The following is a 17211-nucleotide window of genomic DNA, read 5'->3' on the forward strand; positions in this document are numbered from 1 at the left end:
AGAACCTTGTTCCTGACCCAAGTAGGAAGCCTGACTGGATGCCGTCTATGAATAGGTAGATAATATAAGAGTTCAAGCAGCTTCATTATTCACAAAATACTGGAGTCAATATATGTGATTATAGCCCATTATTATGATGGCCCCCAATTATTTTACAAATTGGACATGTATACAAAATATAAGTGTTAGATAAAGAATAACATCTATTAAATTTCAGAGGCAATTTCTTTTGTCTAGCCTGAAGTCTTGTCCCACTTTATCTTTCCTGTTTTGTTGCATCCCTAAACCCAGTTGATTCATTGTTTAACTGCACATTTTGCAAATTATAGATGTAGTGAGATGTGTGGTGGAGAAAAAATAAAAGCACTGACTACAAGTTGGGAAATGAGGGTTCTAGTCCTAACTCCTCCACTAATGGGAATATGACTTTAACAAGTAACAACCTGTATCTGCATTTCCATTTTACGGATGTGAAGATGACTATATATATATACACCAACTAACAGGACCAATTTAAGAATTTCATTAGAGGCGCCTGGGTGGCTCAGTCGGTTGAGCGTCCGATTTCGGCTCAGGTCATGATCTCATGGTTCGTGGGTTCAAGCCCTGCGTCGGGCTCTGTGCTGACAGCTAGCTCAGAGCCTGGAGCCTACTTCGGATCCTGTGTCTCCCTCTCTCTCTGACCCCTGCTCGTACTGTCTCTCTCTCTCTCTCAAAAATAAATAAAAGACATTAAAAAAGTTTTTTTAATTAAAAAAAAAAAAGAATTTCATTAAGGGGCACCTGGGTGGCTCAGTCAGTTAGGCATCTGACTTCAGCTCTGGTCATAATCTTGCTGTTCCTGAGTTCGAGCCCTGCGTTGGGCTCTGTGCTGACAGCTCAGAGCCTGGAGCCTACTTTAGATCTGGGGCTCCCTCTCTATCACTGCCCTGCCCTCACTCATGCTCTGTCTCTCTCTCTCAAAAATAAACAAACATTAAAAAAATTTTAAAAAGAAGAATTTCATTAATAAGTAGATGTGGTAGCGCTTTATCAACGCTATACAGCACTGCACAAAAAGGTAAGGTATAACCACTGCTATTATAAAGTCTTTGTGATTTGCATGTGATGCTTGTACAAGGAATCCTATTACTCTACAAAAATATTTCATATATTTAGAAGACTCAATATAAAAAGTATAGTCATGATGCGTTATGGCTCATTATAACTAATATAACTAGTTAGATTAAAGCTTGCCATTTTAATTTCTTATTAAAAGCTCCTGGGGGCGCCTGGGTAGCTCAGTCAGTTAAGCATCCAACTTCAGCTCAGGTCATGCATGATCTCCCAGTTCATGGGTTCAAGCCCGACATTGAACTGTCAGCTCAGAGCCTGGAGCCTGCTTTGGATTCTGTGTCTCCCTCTCTCTCTGCCCCTCCCCTGCTCATATTCTCTCTCTCTCTCTCTCTCTCTCTCAAAATAAACATTAACATTTTTTATTAATTAAAAATTTTTTAAATCTCCTGAAAAATCTTCAAAAAGCACTACCAATTCTCTGGGCCAGAGGACATCTTTGTTCACAATGACATCCCCCTTCTAGGTGAATGGACGGAGTGGCAGAGTTTGGCTAATTCATTCACATAATAAATTATGACTCATCTGTCTTAGCTCAAATATGTGATTTTAGATATATGTCTCAGAAATTTAATCTCAGGATAGATCCTGAAAACTATAACAATTTAGCAACAGTAGAAGTCTAGATGAAAATTTATCAAAGGAGTCCAAGACCGAGGTAGAAAAGACTAACAAATTTATGGCATCCAAAAAGAGCCTTTTACATGCCTTGATCACGAACAAGGTTAGTCCCCTTTTAAGCTAAGATCAATTTCTAGATCATTTTATTAAAAAATCAATCTGATAATTAGGGAAAGCTGTTTCCTTTTATGGGACACAGAATATGTATCAGAGATCTATCAATTTATGCAGTAACTTATTTTAATTGAGTTATAATGCCTTAGTGCCTCCACCCTTCAGGTCCTCTTGGATTCCTGTTAGAAAGGTAAAATGGGGCACCTGGGTGGCTCAGTCAGTTAAGTGTCTGACTTTGGCTCAGGTCATGATCTCCTGGTTCACAAGTTCAAGCCCTGCATCGGGCTATGTGCTGACAGCTCAGAGCCTAGAGCCTGCTTCAAATTCTGTGTCTCCCTCTCTTTCTGCACCGCCCCTGCTCACGTTCTGTCCGTCTGTCTCTCTCTCAAAAATAAACATTAAATAAAAAAGGTAAAATATGGTGAATGATACCTCTAAAAATTATGAGTCAGAGGCTTACAGTTCAACGATCTCTAGAGAACAAATACCCAAAATAACTAATAACTGAAACCACAGGATTCAAACCCTATCTCTGTTACATAAACAAGTCTCAGATGAATTGGACAATTTCTAGAAAGAGTTACAGAAAAAAAACACCACATAAGCTTTACAAAACCAAAAAGTAGGCACAGAGAGGTTACCTCACGAACAACTGTTTTCAGCAATTTGACTGAAATTGGCTTTAGCTTCTTAATAAGAATGCCTGAATCTTGGACACAGTTTCTAATTTCTGTAATTTTTTTTTTAACATTTATTCATTTTTGAGAGACAGAGAGAAACAGAGCATGAGTGCAGGAGGGGCAGAGAGAGAGGGAGACACAGAATCTGAAGCAGGCTCTAGGCTCTGTGCTGACAGCTCATACACAGGACTCAAACCCACCAACTGCGAGATCATGACCTGAGCTGGAGTCTGATGCTTAACTTACTGAGCCACCCAGGTGCCCTTAATTTCTGTAACTTTTAATGGCTATCTACTCCTTATAAGGCTACAGCCTGAGAAAACTGATTACTTTTTTAAATTTTTAAAAATTTATGTATTTTTAGAGAAACAGAAAGTGAATGGGGAAGGGGTCGAGCAGGAGAGAGAGAATCCCAAGCAGCTCTACACTGTCATTGTAGAGCCCAACGTGGAGCTTGAACCCACAAATCATGAGATCATGACCTGAGCCGAAACCAAGAGTCAGATGCTTAACTGAGCCACCAGGCACCCCAACTGATCATTAATTTCTTTTTTTAATGTTTGTTTTTGAGAGAAACAGAGTACTAGCGGAGCTTGGGCAGAGAAAGACATAAACAGAATCTGAAGCAGGCTCCAGGCTCTGAGCTGTCAGCACAGAGCCCAACATGGGGCTCCAACTCACGAACCACGATATCATGACCTGAGCCAAAGTTGGATTCTTTAACCGACTGAACCACCCAGGTGCCCCAATTGATTATTAATTTTTAAAGACTTTCCTTGTAAATAAAAATAGTAGTTCAAAGATACTTAACTAGAGAACTGTATTTCCAGCCAACGTGATTTGTATTTTCTCTTAGTTTTCAAGCCGCCCCTTGGTTTCCTATCTCTACTCAACAAATCATTAACACTACACCTTATTTAAATATTTTTCAACTTAAAAGAACATTATAGTCAAGTTATTTCTTGAAAGGCTTTGCTACATCTTAAAGTTTTCTGAATCTTTTTCAAGTTTTTTTTTTTTAAAGAAACTGATTTTTTTAAAATATTTTATTTTAGGGAAGCCTAGGTGGTTCAGTTAAGTGTCCAACTTCAGCTCAGGTCATGATCTCACGGTTTGTGGGTTCAAATTCTGTTGTCTACCTCTCTCTCTCTGCCCTTCCCCCCACTCCCACCCTCTCTGTCTCTCGAAAATAGTAAATAAACATTTTTCTAAATAAAAAAGAATTAAACCCAATGTGGAACTAGAACTTACAACCCTGAGATTAAGAGTCACACACTCTAAAAACTGAGCCCTCCAGGTTACCCAAAGAAATTGATCTTAATATATTTTAAAAAATACCTTTCTTCACAAGTATTTGAAGCAAACTGTATTTAAAAAAAGAAAAAAGGTTCCTACCTCTGATACCCTGGTTTGCAGGAGAAATTGGTTTGGTGGTTTCTACTACATAATCCAAAATGCCTTGTGTTACTTCACTGTTGCCTTGAAGTTTAGTTTCCAACAAAACTTTCTTTCTCTTTTTTTTCTGTCCTTCAATGGGAACTTCATGCAACAAAATCTTAGGTGAGAAAAATATTAAAATTTAAAATAAAATTTATCTTCCCTAAATTATAATTAAGCCAACAGTCTTTTTTAACCCTAACTTCACATTAGAATATCCCAGAAATCTTTTAAAACAATAGCAATGCCTAGCTTCATCTCAGACCTATTAAATCAGAATATCAGGGGAGTGGAGCCCTGGTAAAGTTCCCCAGGTAATTCAACAGTGTATTCAGGATTGAGAACCAGTAAGCCAGAGCACTACTGAAGCAACCACCACCTGAGAACCTCTGCAATATCCTTTAATAGGTTTCAGATAATTAACCTTTAAAAAGCAATTTAAGCTAGAGAAATCAGTTGCAGTTACAAGTATTTTATGACACCTGGAATCTGTTGCATAGATGAGATAATTCTGTTTTAGCTTTTGTTAGTGGTGGTGGTGGTGGTTGTTTTTTGTTTTTTTTTTTGCCTCAATCATGTTTACTAGTATATGTAATACAATTCAGGACTATAGAGAAATAACTTAATTGCCTAAAACTTTAAAGTTAAAAAGGTATTTTTAAATGAACTGTTAAAAAAGAGATCTCTGGAGGAAATAACCACAAACACTATTTACATTGAAACTTGGCATAAGCTGACTTTTGCAATTTTTTTATATTTTTGAGAGCCATTTCATAAATTGTACTTTTTAAAAACTAAATCTAGGGGCGCCTGGGTGGCTCAGTTGGTTAAGCCTCCAACTTAGGCTCTGGTCCTGATCTTAAGGTTTGTGGGTTCAGGCCCATGCAGGCTTTGTGCTGACAGCTTAAGAGCCTGGAGCCTGCTTCAGATTATGTCTCCCTCTCTCTCTGCCCCTACCCCACTCATGCTCTGTCCCTCTCTCAAAAATAAATAAACTTAAAAAAAATTAAAATCTAAATCTATACATTATAAGGGAAACTCAAATGACTGCCTTTAATATCTAATAATTTATACCTATGAATGAAAAAATGGCCACAGGACATGCAACAGACAGGCAGTGAGGAGCAGAGATTTAGGAGCATCAGTTCTACCTTTTCAAGTCCTAAATTATCAACCCAAATTCACAGACTATAAGGCTTTATATGTAAGTGAAAACCAAAAATGACATTCCATGGTAGCAAATCAAATGTTAGTAAATTGTTCTCACTTCATAGGACTTAGCTCTGTATTCCCGAGAATTGAGACTGGCAGTATTCTTTGGACGAATAACAGCAACATACGCATCTTCTATGTTTTCTGGATTTCCCATGGCTTTCCAAAACAAACAGAAATCCTCTGAAGTACTAAAAACAAATAATCAACAGTAATCACCTTGAAAAATAATTTTAAAAATTACTGTTTATTTTCCTATCTTAGAATATATATATACTACCTAAAAGGCAAGTGAGAGGTGACTGTATCTTACTACTGAACTATTCAAAATCTTAGCTTACAATTTTAAGACTTCCTCATGTTCCTTTGTTTCTTTTCAGTGAAAAAATTTAAAGGAGAGAATAATTTTATATGTCTGAATAGAGTACGAATCTGCCTTTTGGACCTAAAAAAAAAAAAAGTGATATGATTATGTCTTGTAAATACTAAGCAAATAATGACCTGAGATAGTGATTCAGAATTCTACACACTTATTTTCTATAAATTACACAAGTAAATATCATATTGTTAATAGTTTGGAAGCTGGAAATGGGCAGCTGCCATTGACATTCTCTCCAAAATCTTTAGAAAGAACTTTGACATTTGGATGAGCTAAAGTATACCTTACAATTTTCTTTGGAGATGCCTATCGCAGAATCAAGAACATTTGGTCAGTTGATAAAATCATTCTGATGATGATTTAAGAATCTTTTTCCACTTCCATTATGAATTCCCTAGATAACTTCAACTTTTTCTTACAAATGTGTTTTACACATGCATACACACACACAAACACACACACAGAGGCACCATTTCCCTAGACTAATTTTAAGTATCCAGTGGTGAATTTCCAACAAGCATTTGAATTTCCAGCACTTTCTCGGTTGTTTACCAAAAAAAAAAAAAAAGACAGTGTTGTGAATACATCATATAACATGTAGCACAATTACACAAACCTTTTCTTCTGTTAAGCACCTTTTAAAAGAGAAATCAAGTAATCCATTATCTTCTAAACACAATTTAAAATAATCAATTCCTGTGCTGGTAAACTTCCATTAAAAAAAGGGGGGGTATGCCTGGGTTCGTGGGTTGAAGCCCTGCGTCAGGCTCAGAGCCTGAAGCCTGTTTTGGATTCTGTGTCTCCCTCTCTCCCTGCCCCTCCCCTGTGCGTACTGTCTCTCTCTCTCTCTCTCTCTTTCTCTCTCAAAAGTAAAGAAACATTTTAAAAAATCTACCAGGAAGATGCTTTCTTAATACTCATCATTTCTCTGGAATATATAGTATCACACAGTACATTCACCTTTAAAACAAACAAATGTGATGTAATAGAAAAAAGGCATAAAAAAGGCATGAGGGTTATAGTATTTTGTTTTTATATCATTTAATGTAACATATCCTGAAAAGATTCTAAAAATTGATTTTCAAGAAATATTTATACTTGAATATATGAAATATACATATTTCCAGTGACATGAAAGAAGAACAAAGCTTAAGTTAGGAAAAGAATAAAAGCTACTAACATATCAAGGTAAAACTGCTAAGGCAGAAATACATGCAGAGGGATTGGAAAAGAGTAACTGGAGCTAAAAATAATACAGAAAGGTATAACTAGAGTTAGTAATATGCTCAGACTGAGTTTTAGGTAAAGGTTCAAGTGACTAAGTATAGGAAATAGGTGGCATTTTGTTATGGCTCATTCTATTCTGAAAAATCCTAAGGTATAAATGATAACATTCTAAGTGCTAAGGCCTTACAAATATGTAGAAGTGGTTCTCACTTGAGGGTGGTACCCTACCTTGGATCATTTGAAAATATGTAGGGGCATTTCTAGTTTTTCAGTTCGGAGAAGGGGAGGTATACAAATACCATTTAGTCCCCGTGGGGCAGGCTTGTTAACATTTCTTTGCTATTCCAGACGGTCCTGTTTAACGAAATGTCAAAAATATGTTCTTTTCCTCAAAGAAATGATTTCTTTTTTTAAGTTTATTTATTTTGAGAGAGAAAGAGAGAGACAGAACAAGCTGGAGAAGGGCAGAGAGAGAAAAGAGGACAGAGGATCTGAAGCACAAAGCCTGCTTGGGATTCTCTCTCTGCCCCTCCCCCACTCTCTCTCAAAATAAATAAACAAACTTAAAAAAACATTTGCTATATTGAGTACAGGTGAACAAACTAGAGCCTTTTACACCAGAGACATAGAGAAGATTCAGTATGTGAATATGGGTATTGTATATTTAGTAAAGCAGAAGTCAAAGTTAACAAGACGATTTACCAGTTTGCAAAGTACATGCTAGTAGAAATTATCAGCAGTGATCAGAAAGTATATCTTCATAAGTAATAAACAAAAATTGGGATGTTATCTTAGGTCTCTGTAAAATGTTCCAGAGAGAGAAAATGATCCTCTTTCTTCATCTTTAAGCAAAGTTTCTCAATCTTTTAAACTTATGTCAACTTTAAATAACCAAACCAAGCCAAATCCACAAAATGTTTGTTCACCTAGTTGAAAATCACTGAGAAAGGATATTTTTTTATCCCTAGTAGCCAAAGTTATTTTATCAAGTTGTGCTTAGGTTTTATTGCTTTTTCTCAATATAACACTGAATATGTTTTAAAAATAATGTGAATAGCTAACACCTACAAAGCTTACTATGTGCTAGACACTATGCTAAATGCTTTACATATATTAATTCATTTTATTCCCCTCTAAACCTGATGAAATAGGTACTATTATTGTTATCCCCATTTCACAGAAAAAAAAGCTGAGGTAGAGTAGCTAAGTTACTTGACCCTTCCCTATTCTCTTGGAACAATTCACTATTTTAAAACATTATAAAAGAGAAGAGATGGCAACTAAACTATCAGTAAGAATTCCTCTACATGGATTTGTTGACCATAGAAATATCATCCTTTTGCTAAAAAGAGAGGAAGTATTAAAAGTAGATCAGGAAATAGTCATTGGTGCTACTTCTAAGTCAGCTTGCTTTCTCCTTGTCTCTTCAACCAATTCTTCTAATCATCATTTATCAAGGTCAACAAGTGTAACTGATAATTTTCAAAGACTTTCTGTTAAGTGGCATTCCGTTCTGTAATTTAAGATATTTAATAATCTTTAAATTTCTTTTGAAGGCAATTACACTAAATATGGTTAATACAGAAGGAATTAAGTAATACTGACATTGGGAACCAAATGAAATCCTACATAGTGAGCACCAACGTTATTTATGGTTATTGGGGGGAGCATAATGATATACAGCTAAATACGCTGTATCAGCTGCCACTATAGTTCTGCAACCCAAGTCTTAGGGGAACCAACTAATACAGTAGAGCATGGTGTGAGGGGGAGAAGATCATGGACTGAATCGTTTTTATATTGTTTTGAAAACATTTAAATTTTTATTTCCCCCAAATAAGATGAGGCCACCAAAGCAGTTAAGAGACTATAGGCTCAAAGAGAAAGAAGAATTTGCAAACAAACTGTGAAGGCACACAAGCTCTCTAAGCAAGTAAGAAACAAATGGGAGTGATATTGAGTTAGGCCAGCTAGATCAATGATTTCTTTTGAAGATAAATACACCATAAATAAAAAGCCAAAAAAAGCCAAAAGCCTCAAAAGAGATTCGTACTGAGAGGCGAGATGAGCTGGAATGACAAGTCGTGAATCGCTTTCCCTTAAATGACAAAAACCAAACCAAACCCAACCCAACCCAACCCATTCTGCCTACGTTTTTCCTCCGCCGCCACCCGTCAACATTCCCTACGGGCAAAGGACGTGCACGTCTCTTTGCTCACAGAGCTGCCAACCCAAACGTGGCTCCGGCTTCTTTGTTACTACTCGTAAGAAATAAATATCTTGCCTGGAGAAACTAGATGTGGAGATAGTGGAGCCTACTACCTCTGTTTCCTCTCGCGGGAGTCTGGTTCTCGCTCCTCCTCGTCTCACCCGTACGGGCGGCCGAGCACTTCCCGGGCCGCTACATTCAACTCACTGGGTGGGACAAGTCACCTGCGGGGCGGGGTGCTGTCACCGGTTTCCCATTCCTCCTTCCTTCTCTTTCCCAGCAGCCAGGCCTAACTTCCTGTGACAGGAAAAACCTCCGTAGCCACCAGAAGCCTCCGGGAGTGTTCGGCCGCGCTTCCCAAAATACGCCTCAAAAGCTCGAGTCTCTTGACTCGGAGGAACTCTTGCCGCCTAGTTCTTTATTTCCTTTCATAACACTCGCACCTGAGCAGCATATCACACTTTCCCGAAAATAAGGGTTTGCAGATCTTCAAAGGCCTTTGCTATCTCGCCGCTACCGGGGCGAGGAAACCACTTCCGGGTTTATACCCCTCGCAGCGACGCGTTTGGTGGCGTAAAAGCTTCCGGGTCGACGGGTGAGCTGCTGCCGTTCCTGCTGCTTCCCGCTGGGGCTGCGGGCTGTCTGGGGCTGGTGGCGGTGGCTTGAGGACAGGGGTGGCAGCGGCCGGCAAGCCAGCGGCTGAGCCGGAGGCGGGGGTGGGGAGGAGGGCGTCCAGGGCTGCGTGCGCGCGCGCAAGGCTGGAGCATGAGCCGGACTTGACCGCGAGGCGGAGGCAAAAGCCACCGCCCCCTCTTCCCCTCCCTGGAGTGAGGCGGCGCGGCGGCCAGAGAGGGATGGGGGGCGCCCACCCAGTCTGAGCCTCGTCGCGGGCGCCTCGGTCTCACGCAGCGTTTCTCACGAGCCTCTAGTGCGCACCTTCGGCCCCAGCAGCCTCTGCCCGGCGCACCCGGGCCGACGAGGAGGGGACGCCCGCCTGGGTGGGTGGGGCGGGGAGGATACCTGAGGTCACCTGCTCGGCTCGAGAGGCAAAGGCGGCCACGGCGGTGGCGGAACTGCAGAGCTTCGAGGTCCACCCGACCCTTATCCTCAGCCCGGGAAGTAACCGTAAGTCTCAGCTTCACCGTACGAATGTGTTTGAAACTATCTCAACCCTTTTTTTGGGGGGGGCTCTGAGTTCAGCACTGCCTAGTTCACGCCCTCCCGGGTCTCTTACTAACGTGTCTCCTTCCTCTTGTGAAGGATTCTACCTCCGTCTGTCCCCATCTCTGAATAGGCAACATCCTCTGTCGGTCTCATGGGGCTTTTGTCCCAGCGAATTTGCAAGTCTCCGTGGCACGTACCATCCTCGTCCAGATACATCTCCTTGTCCCTCTGTCCTCAAAGATTTGTGTCCTCCCTCTTTCTCTATCTGTATCCCAGACCTCGAAGCCTCCCCCGCCCATCCTTTGAGACGTGGAAAGCCACGGGTTGGGCACATCTAGTAAACTAGAGGGTCTTGAATGGAGGGTGAAAGTGCTCTGCAGGGTTGTGATGGGTGGGGATAGGTGCAGATAGCTCTAGTGGACCTTTATTTTTGCAGCGTCTGCCACCAAAACAAAAGGATAGGTCTCTCCTGGACCTTCATTCGTCTCCCTTCCTAACTGTGTATAAGCTCTTTTCTGTACATTGCTGTTTGAGTCGCAGGAAATTGGAACTAGAGATGCAATTAAGCATCTCCTAAGGAGGTTTTAAGAATTAGTCTCAAAAGCTCTATTCACACGGAATTGGCATATTAAACAATCATGTTTTGGAATGAACACCCTTTCCAGAAGAGCTTTGCTAGTAGATCTAAGAAGTGAACGTAAAAACAAAAGTCTGATGTTTCAAATATGTTTTCATATCTAATTTTTAATATTTTGGATTTACATTTAGTTCTCAATTTACAAAGTATATGTTTGTGTATGTTGTGATAAATTTTATATTGCAAAGTTTTGTCTTGTCCGTGGTAAAAAAAAAAAAACAGAAACAAAAACAAACACCCTGTTTTTAAAGATCATGTCAGATTGTATTTGGTAAGATATTATTTTAAGTCCTTAATTCCAGAGAGACCATTTTATTGATTTGAATCAGCCACCTACAAATGTTACACATTTTGGTGCCTGTGACCTTACTACTGTTTCTTAGTGTCTAAAAGAAACAAAATGTTTATTTCTAGATTTCTGGCGAAGCATTTTTTCTCTTTGAAATTTAGTTTGCAGAACTTTCCAGAAATTAGAGTAAAAAATAATTGTGATATTGTCAGTGGCCTTCATTGAATTTGACACTTTACAGGGCATTATAGGAACCAAAGAATAATTTAAAAATAATTGTACTTTGCATATTGCAGGTTCCTTGTTACCGTTCTGTAAACTGTTTTGTAATGTAAACTGGTAGCTTTGTCATTTTTTTTTTTTCTGAAGACGTAGTCATTTTGTTAGGAGATATAGATGTATTCAATGATGATTTTTGCTTGTTGTTTTCAAAACCTTCTTCCAGCATTTGATTTTGGGCTATTATTTGATTTGTAACTGCACATTGTTCATAGATTTTAGTTTGAAGTAGACTCAGGAGATGTATGTAGGTAGCTCCAGCTGTCTGTCTAGAAGTGTACTTTACTGGCTTGTTTCGGAAGCCAAGCACTTGTACAGAATTGAGTGCATTATTAAAGGCGTGGTTTGCTTTGCATAGAATTGATTAGTTTCGAAATAAAAGTGAGATGATGGGCCATAACTTGGAAAAGTCTTTCTTTTTTAAGTCTATTGATCCCTATTACCTTTGAAATAGAGTGGGGAAGATAGGACTGTATTTTCGTATTACACTTGTTCCTTTGCCAGCTGCACTGAGAATTTAGAGTTTTCAGTATGAAAATGTTCCAAAACCATCCAGATTGTGCCATAAGGATGAGCTCTAACAGGTGGCTGCTGAGACAAGGGAGAAAAGTTCGTTAGCTACTCTTATGTATTCCTGTAGCACTGCTCACTTTTGAATTTGAGGTCATTTTCTTCTTTCCACTTCCTTTTCTGAAGAGTGCAGATCAACTTGTGAAAGTGAAATATGTCTATTTACAATGTACTTGTAAGTAAAAGTTCAAGGTAATTTTAATGTGTACATAGATGGAAAAGCTTGAATTAAGCTTATCTGATTCACGAATAGAATTTAGAAAATATTCCTCAGTGCCTTGGGTACTTTTTCCCTCTTTGAGGATGGATACAATAGTTATTTAAATGAAATTTAAAAATACTTTTCTGTTGTATTAGACTTTATATGTGACACATTTGCCAAAACAGACTTGAGAGTGACTCTTATTTAAACAATCAGTCAGAGGAGTTTCTTTGCATGGTTCTAAAAAATGCTTATGCATTTTCTTTCCTTTCTCCAAGTGACTTGCTTAGGGAATAGTAATTTTGGGACTCTAAGCTTTTTTTTTTTTCAGTCTCGGACTACCTCTTCTTTTCTTTTGCAGATAACTTCCTTTCATATTTACTTCATTTGAATAAACCATTATTGAATGCCTAATATGTATGCCAGGCACTACGTTAGATTCTGGGGCTACAAGTTTAAATAAGTTAAGGATTCCTTTCCTTATTGAATTTGCCAGTCTAGATATTTGACTGTGATTCTATCCATCTGCCTTTGCAGACATCTCTAATAGACTTTGAAGTCACTTTCCCTGTATTTCAGGGTTGTTTCATGTCCTTCACTGTATTTCAGGGTTGATTCATGTCCTTTTAGTGAGAATAAACACATTTAATGCCATTTATTGAATGCTTGACTCATACTAGCCACCATGGTAAATGCTTTATATGTATAATTTCATTCAATTCATATAATAGTCCTAAGAAGTATTTTATCTCCATTTAAAAGCCATACAGAGTGCTCACTTCGGCAGCACATATGCTAAAAGCCATACAGATTCTGATTTATAGTAATGCTGAATGTTGTTTTACTTGTAATATGCTAGATTCCTCCATCAGGAAAAGAAGTTGTAATATAGTTATAGCAATTTTTAAATATCTAATGCTTTGAATAGAAAAATCCTCATTTCATAAGGTATTAATATTTTTTATTTTCTAGAAACAGATGAAATATGGACTATCAAATGTAATTTTCAGTAGTTATTAAAACCTTCAAAAATATAATTTGCAAGTTTATAATGGTTAAGTGTATTATAGATCATCAGGCTTATATAACTTTTTTTTTCTTCTAGTTCAGCAGTGGGACCAAAAGCTTATAAAATGTGCTAAAAAATGTGTGAGCTATATGAAATCAATTCAGGTTTTAAAGTTTTGAGTTTAACTTTGACACCATCTAATGTCTTGAAGAGTTTTGATTTCTGCAGTGAAAATGTATTTTTTAATATTTAAAGTCTTGCTCATCTATTAGGATGTATGCTTTATCCTGATTATTTGATATAGTTCAATCTAATCATTTTTCAGAATCTCACTTTTTTTTTTTAATGTTTATTTACTTTGAGAGAGAGAGAGCGAGCAAGAAAGCATGAGCAGGGGAGGGCCGGAAAGAGAGAATGCAGAGCTCAACTCAGGACACAGGGCTCAATCTCTCCATTTGTGAGACCATGACCTGAGCTGAAATCAAGAGTCTGATGCTTAATCCACTGAGCCAGCCAGGCTCCCCTCACATTAAAAAAAAAAATGTTTTTTTTAATGTTTTTATTTACTTTTGAGAGAGAAAGAGAGAGAGAACATAAGCAGGGAGGGACAGAGAGAGAGAGAGAGAGAGAGAGAGAGATGCAGGGGATATGAGGCAGGTTCTATGGTGACAGCACAGAGCCCAATGGGGGGGTCAGACTCACCAACCATGAGATCATGACCTGAGCTCAAGTCAGATGCTTAACCAGCTGAGCCACCCATGTGTCCTGCCCTCACATTTTTTTAAAATGATCTTTCACTGTACATTGTTCTCTCCAAAAACCTTATTTCTATTCTAAACATTTTATTTTGTTTTTGTTTGTATGTTTGCCCAACAGTTTGCCATTCTTTAAATTATGGCCTTTGCTACTGGTTACACATTCTTCTGTTTAAAAGACTGTAGAGCTGATTATTATTCCTCTATCAGGTTCCTAAGAATGTAATCCTTGATGTTCTCCTATCCTCAGTCAGACATATTTTCACTTGACATAGACAGTTTTTCCCTTTCTGTGTAGCAGAATTCTTGATACTCAGGTCACTTTTTTCTGATTGGAACAATATTGAGAACTCCTGGTCAAGTATGTAACAGTAACTAGATTATAAATGTATTAGTTTTAGGATCATAAAGATGAGTAAGATTCCTTTCCTTATTGAACTGTAAAATGTCTGTTGAAAATCCACGAAGAGAAAGGAAACTTTATTTAAAAACATTGAGATGTTCTCCAAATAATCATAAAAACATTTTTTTTCTTCTTAATCTGTCCCCTCAGAGTATTGTAAAGGAAAGGGTGTAAATAAGCATATTAAGCCAGGGTTTTTATTGTTTCCTGGCTTCTGGCAGAAAAAGTGATTTACAGAAAAGATGACTCTCTGACATGCAGAAAGATGCCAGAAGAGGCCAAAGAACTCCTATATCCCCTTCCCTCAGATTTGCCATTGTTAATATTTTACTGCATTTCTTTTCTTGCCTGTCCTCTATTTCCATACATGTTACATGCTGTTACATATGTGTGTATATGTGTGTAAAAATATATACATACTTACCTATTATTAGTCTTTTTCTAAACATTTTGGAGCAAGCAGCAGACATGGTGTCCCATCACCTGTAAACACTTTAGTGTCTGTTTTTCAAAAACAAGGTACTCTGTTATAAAACCAACATCTAACCCTCTAAATCAGAAAATAAGCATTGGTACAACACTACTATCTAGTGCAAAGAACCTGTTGATATTTCATTGACAATCCAAATAGTATCTCTTTCTTTTTTGGTCCAGGATTCTGTCCAAGAATACATTTTACATTTAATTGTCATGTTTCTTCAGACTTCCTCAGCCTCATTTTTTTCTGTCTTTCCTGTCCTTGACAATTTTAGGAAGTACAGATCCTGCATTCTGTAAGATGACCCTGAGCCTATGTTCATGTAACATTTCCTCATGACTCCAATCAGTTCATGCAATCCTGGCAGGAGTACCACAGAAATAGGTCTGGGCCCTTCTTAGTGCATTGCATCCAGAGGCATATGATGTCAAACCTTGCCATTGCTGGTGATTAAAACCTTGATCATATTGATATCCTTTTGCATTTGATCAATATTTGTGGAGAGGTTTTCCAAAATTATGCCAGCACTTTCTCATCAGACATCTGTACTACTAGCCTTAATGGGGATATCAGTGAAGACTCTCACTTTAATTAACCACTTCCATGATGATTGCCAAATGATATTTCTCTATTTCTATTATTTCTTCTATATGTATTAGTTGGTATTTTATTGTAAGGTGGAGCTTTACTTTCTCCCCCATTTATTTGTGTATTAAATCAGTAAGGACTCCTGGATTTCAATTTTATTTAATTTGTTGTGATTTGTTACTATTACTACTTATTTTGCTGTTTAAATTGTTCCACATTAACCCATGAGAGCCCCTTCAAGCTGGCTCCTGTGCCTGTTTATCATGCTCCCATTTCATTCATTCTGCATTTCTGGCAGAACATGCTGTTCCTTGTTCGTTCTGCACTTTGCCTTGTCTAGCCCTGGGCTCAACCATATCTCCAAGGAGCCCTGTTTGGTCTTTGTTATTGTTGTTTGTTTTTTTAAAAGTTGGTATTTAAAAACAAAGATTTAGGGGCTTAGTGTGCTCATTGCAACAGGGGTGTCATTACTTATAGGGACTAGGAAATATAGGACTATGCAAGTATGGTTTGCATACATACACACATATGTAACATGTACATATACATCCATAATTATTTCTGTACCTAGGTGTATGTATTACACAACCGTAAGTTTGTCCCTATACTTTCAATTCCAGTCTAATACTCCAGGATTCTTTACAACTTTCTTCCTTTCTGTGTTTATAAATGCCTTCTCTGGCAGTAAGAAATTTGACTTCACATTAGCCTCAACATAGTTAGTATTTGCCCAGTTGTTTGACTTGCTCAGTGTGTTACCATTCTCCTGGCCATGTTGATCATCCTCTACCACCCTGCATCGTTGACTGTTGGGCCTGCTGGCCTGTGCTTTTTTATGGATTAGCAACCACTAACTGGGCCCACAATTCTGTGCAGCTGCCTGTCTCTACATAACACCCATTTTATCCTTGCTTCCAGCCAGTTGACTCACACCTCTGTTGGCCTTCCTAACATGCCCTCAGTGCCCTTTATCCTCAGGCAGCATGCAGACTGCATGGCTGGTGTTTCATTAGTTAATTTTTAAGTATATTTCCAGGATATCTAACCATACATATATATCATGAAACATACATATAATTTTCCACATAGAAATGATAGCATACTATCTTAAGTGTTCCACACTTTGTTTTTTATTTTTAAATGTTTTTTTTTTCTGTTTTGTTTTTTTTTTTTTAAATTTATTTTTGAGAGACCGAGAGAGACAGCACCAACAGGGGAGGGTCAGAGAGGGTCAGAGAGAGAGGGAGACACAGAAATCTGAAACAGGCTTCAGGCTCTGAGCTAGCTATCAGCACAGAGCCTGACGCGGGGCTCAAACCCACGAACCCTGAGATCATGACGTGAGCTGAAGCCAGACGCTTAACAGACTGAGCCACCCAGACGCCCCCACACTTTGTTTTTAAATGACTGTATGGTATCCCTATGTGTGTGTGTGTGTGTGTGTGTGTGTGTGTGTGTGTGTGTGTATCCATCCAGATACAAGCATGCATACACACACCCCTACCTACCTATGGTAGAATGATTAACGACCATAAATTCCTTCCATCCTGGTATACATTCCCCTTTGCAATGTGGCTTTGCTGCTGCTTTTTTCTAGAGGCAGAATCCTTTTACTCCATCTCTTGAGTCTTGCTGAGCTTGTGATTTGCTTTTACCAATGAATATGGTAGAAGTGATGTGTAAGAGCTGGAGCTTAGCCCCTAGGAAACCTTCAAGAGGTGATTTCCTGCAGCCATATAAGGAAGCTGGGCTAGCCTACAGGATGGGAGGTCTCTTGGAAGAGAACCAAGACTCCCTAGTGGACAGTATTAGTAGCAAACATGAAAGTGGACTCTCTTGGATCTA

At 38.5% G+C, this 17211-nt stretch overlaps 2 protein-coding genes across 11 annotated transcripts in view; one reads left to right on the plus strand and one right to left on the minus strand.

Annotated features, from left to right (window-relative positions):
- Positions 1-9556, minus strand: part of KRIT1 (KRIT1 ankyrin repeat containing) — a 37608-nt gene extending 28052 nt beyond the window's left edge. Inside the window, exons 1-3 of one of the 6 annotated variants that reach the window (XM_029928894.1) lie at positions 9436-9556; positions 5233-5368; positions 3924-4083 (exon numbers count right to left, since the gene is read on the minus strand). In XM_029928894.1, coding sequence (XP_029784754.1) covers positions 3924-4083; positions 5233-5368; positions 9436-9446 — 307 coding nt within the window. In that variant the 5' untranslated portion in view covers positions 9447-9556. Of the gene's footprint in view, positions 1-3923; positions 4084-5232; positions 5371-5518; positions 5610-9067 lie in introns of those variants that run through there. The other 5 variants (XM_029928917.1, XM_029928906.1, XM_029928899.1 and 2 more) reach the window with 5 other exon arrangements.
- Positions 9557-9581: 25 nt separating this feature from the next.
- The window catches only part of ANKIB1 (ankyrin repeat and IBR domain containing 1), a 130127-nt gene continuing 122497 nt past the window's right edge, over positions 9582-17211 (plus strand). For 2 of the 5 annotated variants that reach the window (XM_029928878.1, XM_029928874.1), the window contains exon 1: positions 9585-10117. The gene's annotated coding sequence lies outside the window, so the exon portion shown is untranslated. Of the gene's footprint in view, positions 10118-17211 lie in introns of all 5 variants that reach the window. The other 3 variants (XM_029928828.1, XM_029928865.1, XM_029928886.1) reach the window with 2 other exon arrangements.

Source organism: Suricata suricatta, chromosome 2 (assembly GCF_006229205.1).
Source record: "Suricata suricatta isolate VVHF042 chromosome 2, meerkat_22Aug2017_6uvM2_HiC, whole genome shotgun sequence".
NCBI classification, from domain to species: domain Eukaryota; kingdom Metazoa; phylum Chordata; class Mammalia; order Carnivora; family Herpestidae; genus Suricata; species Suricata suricatta.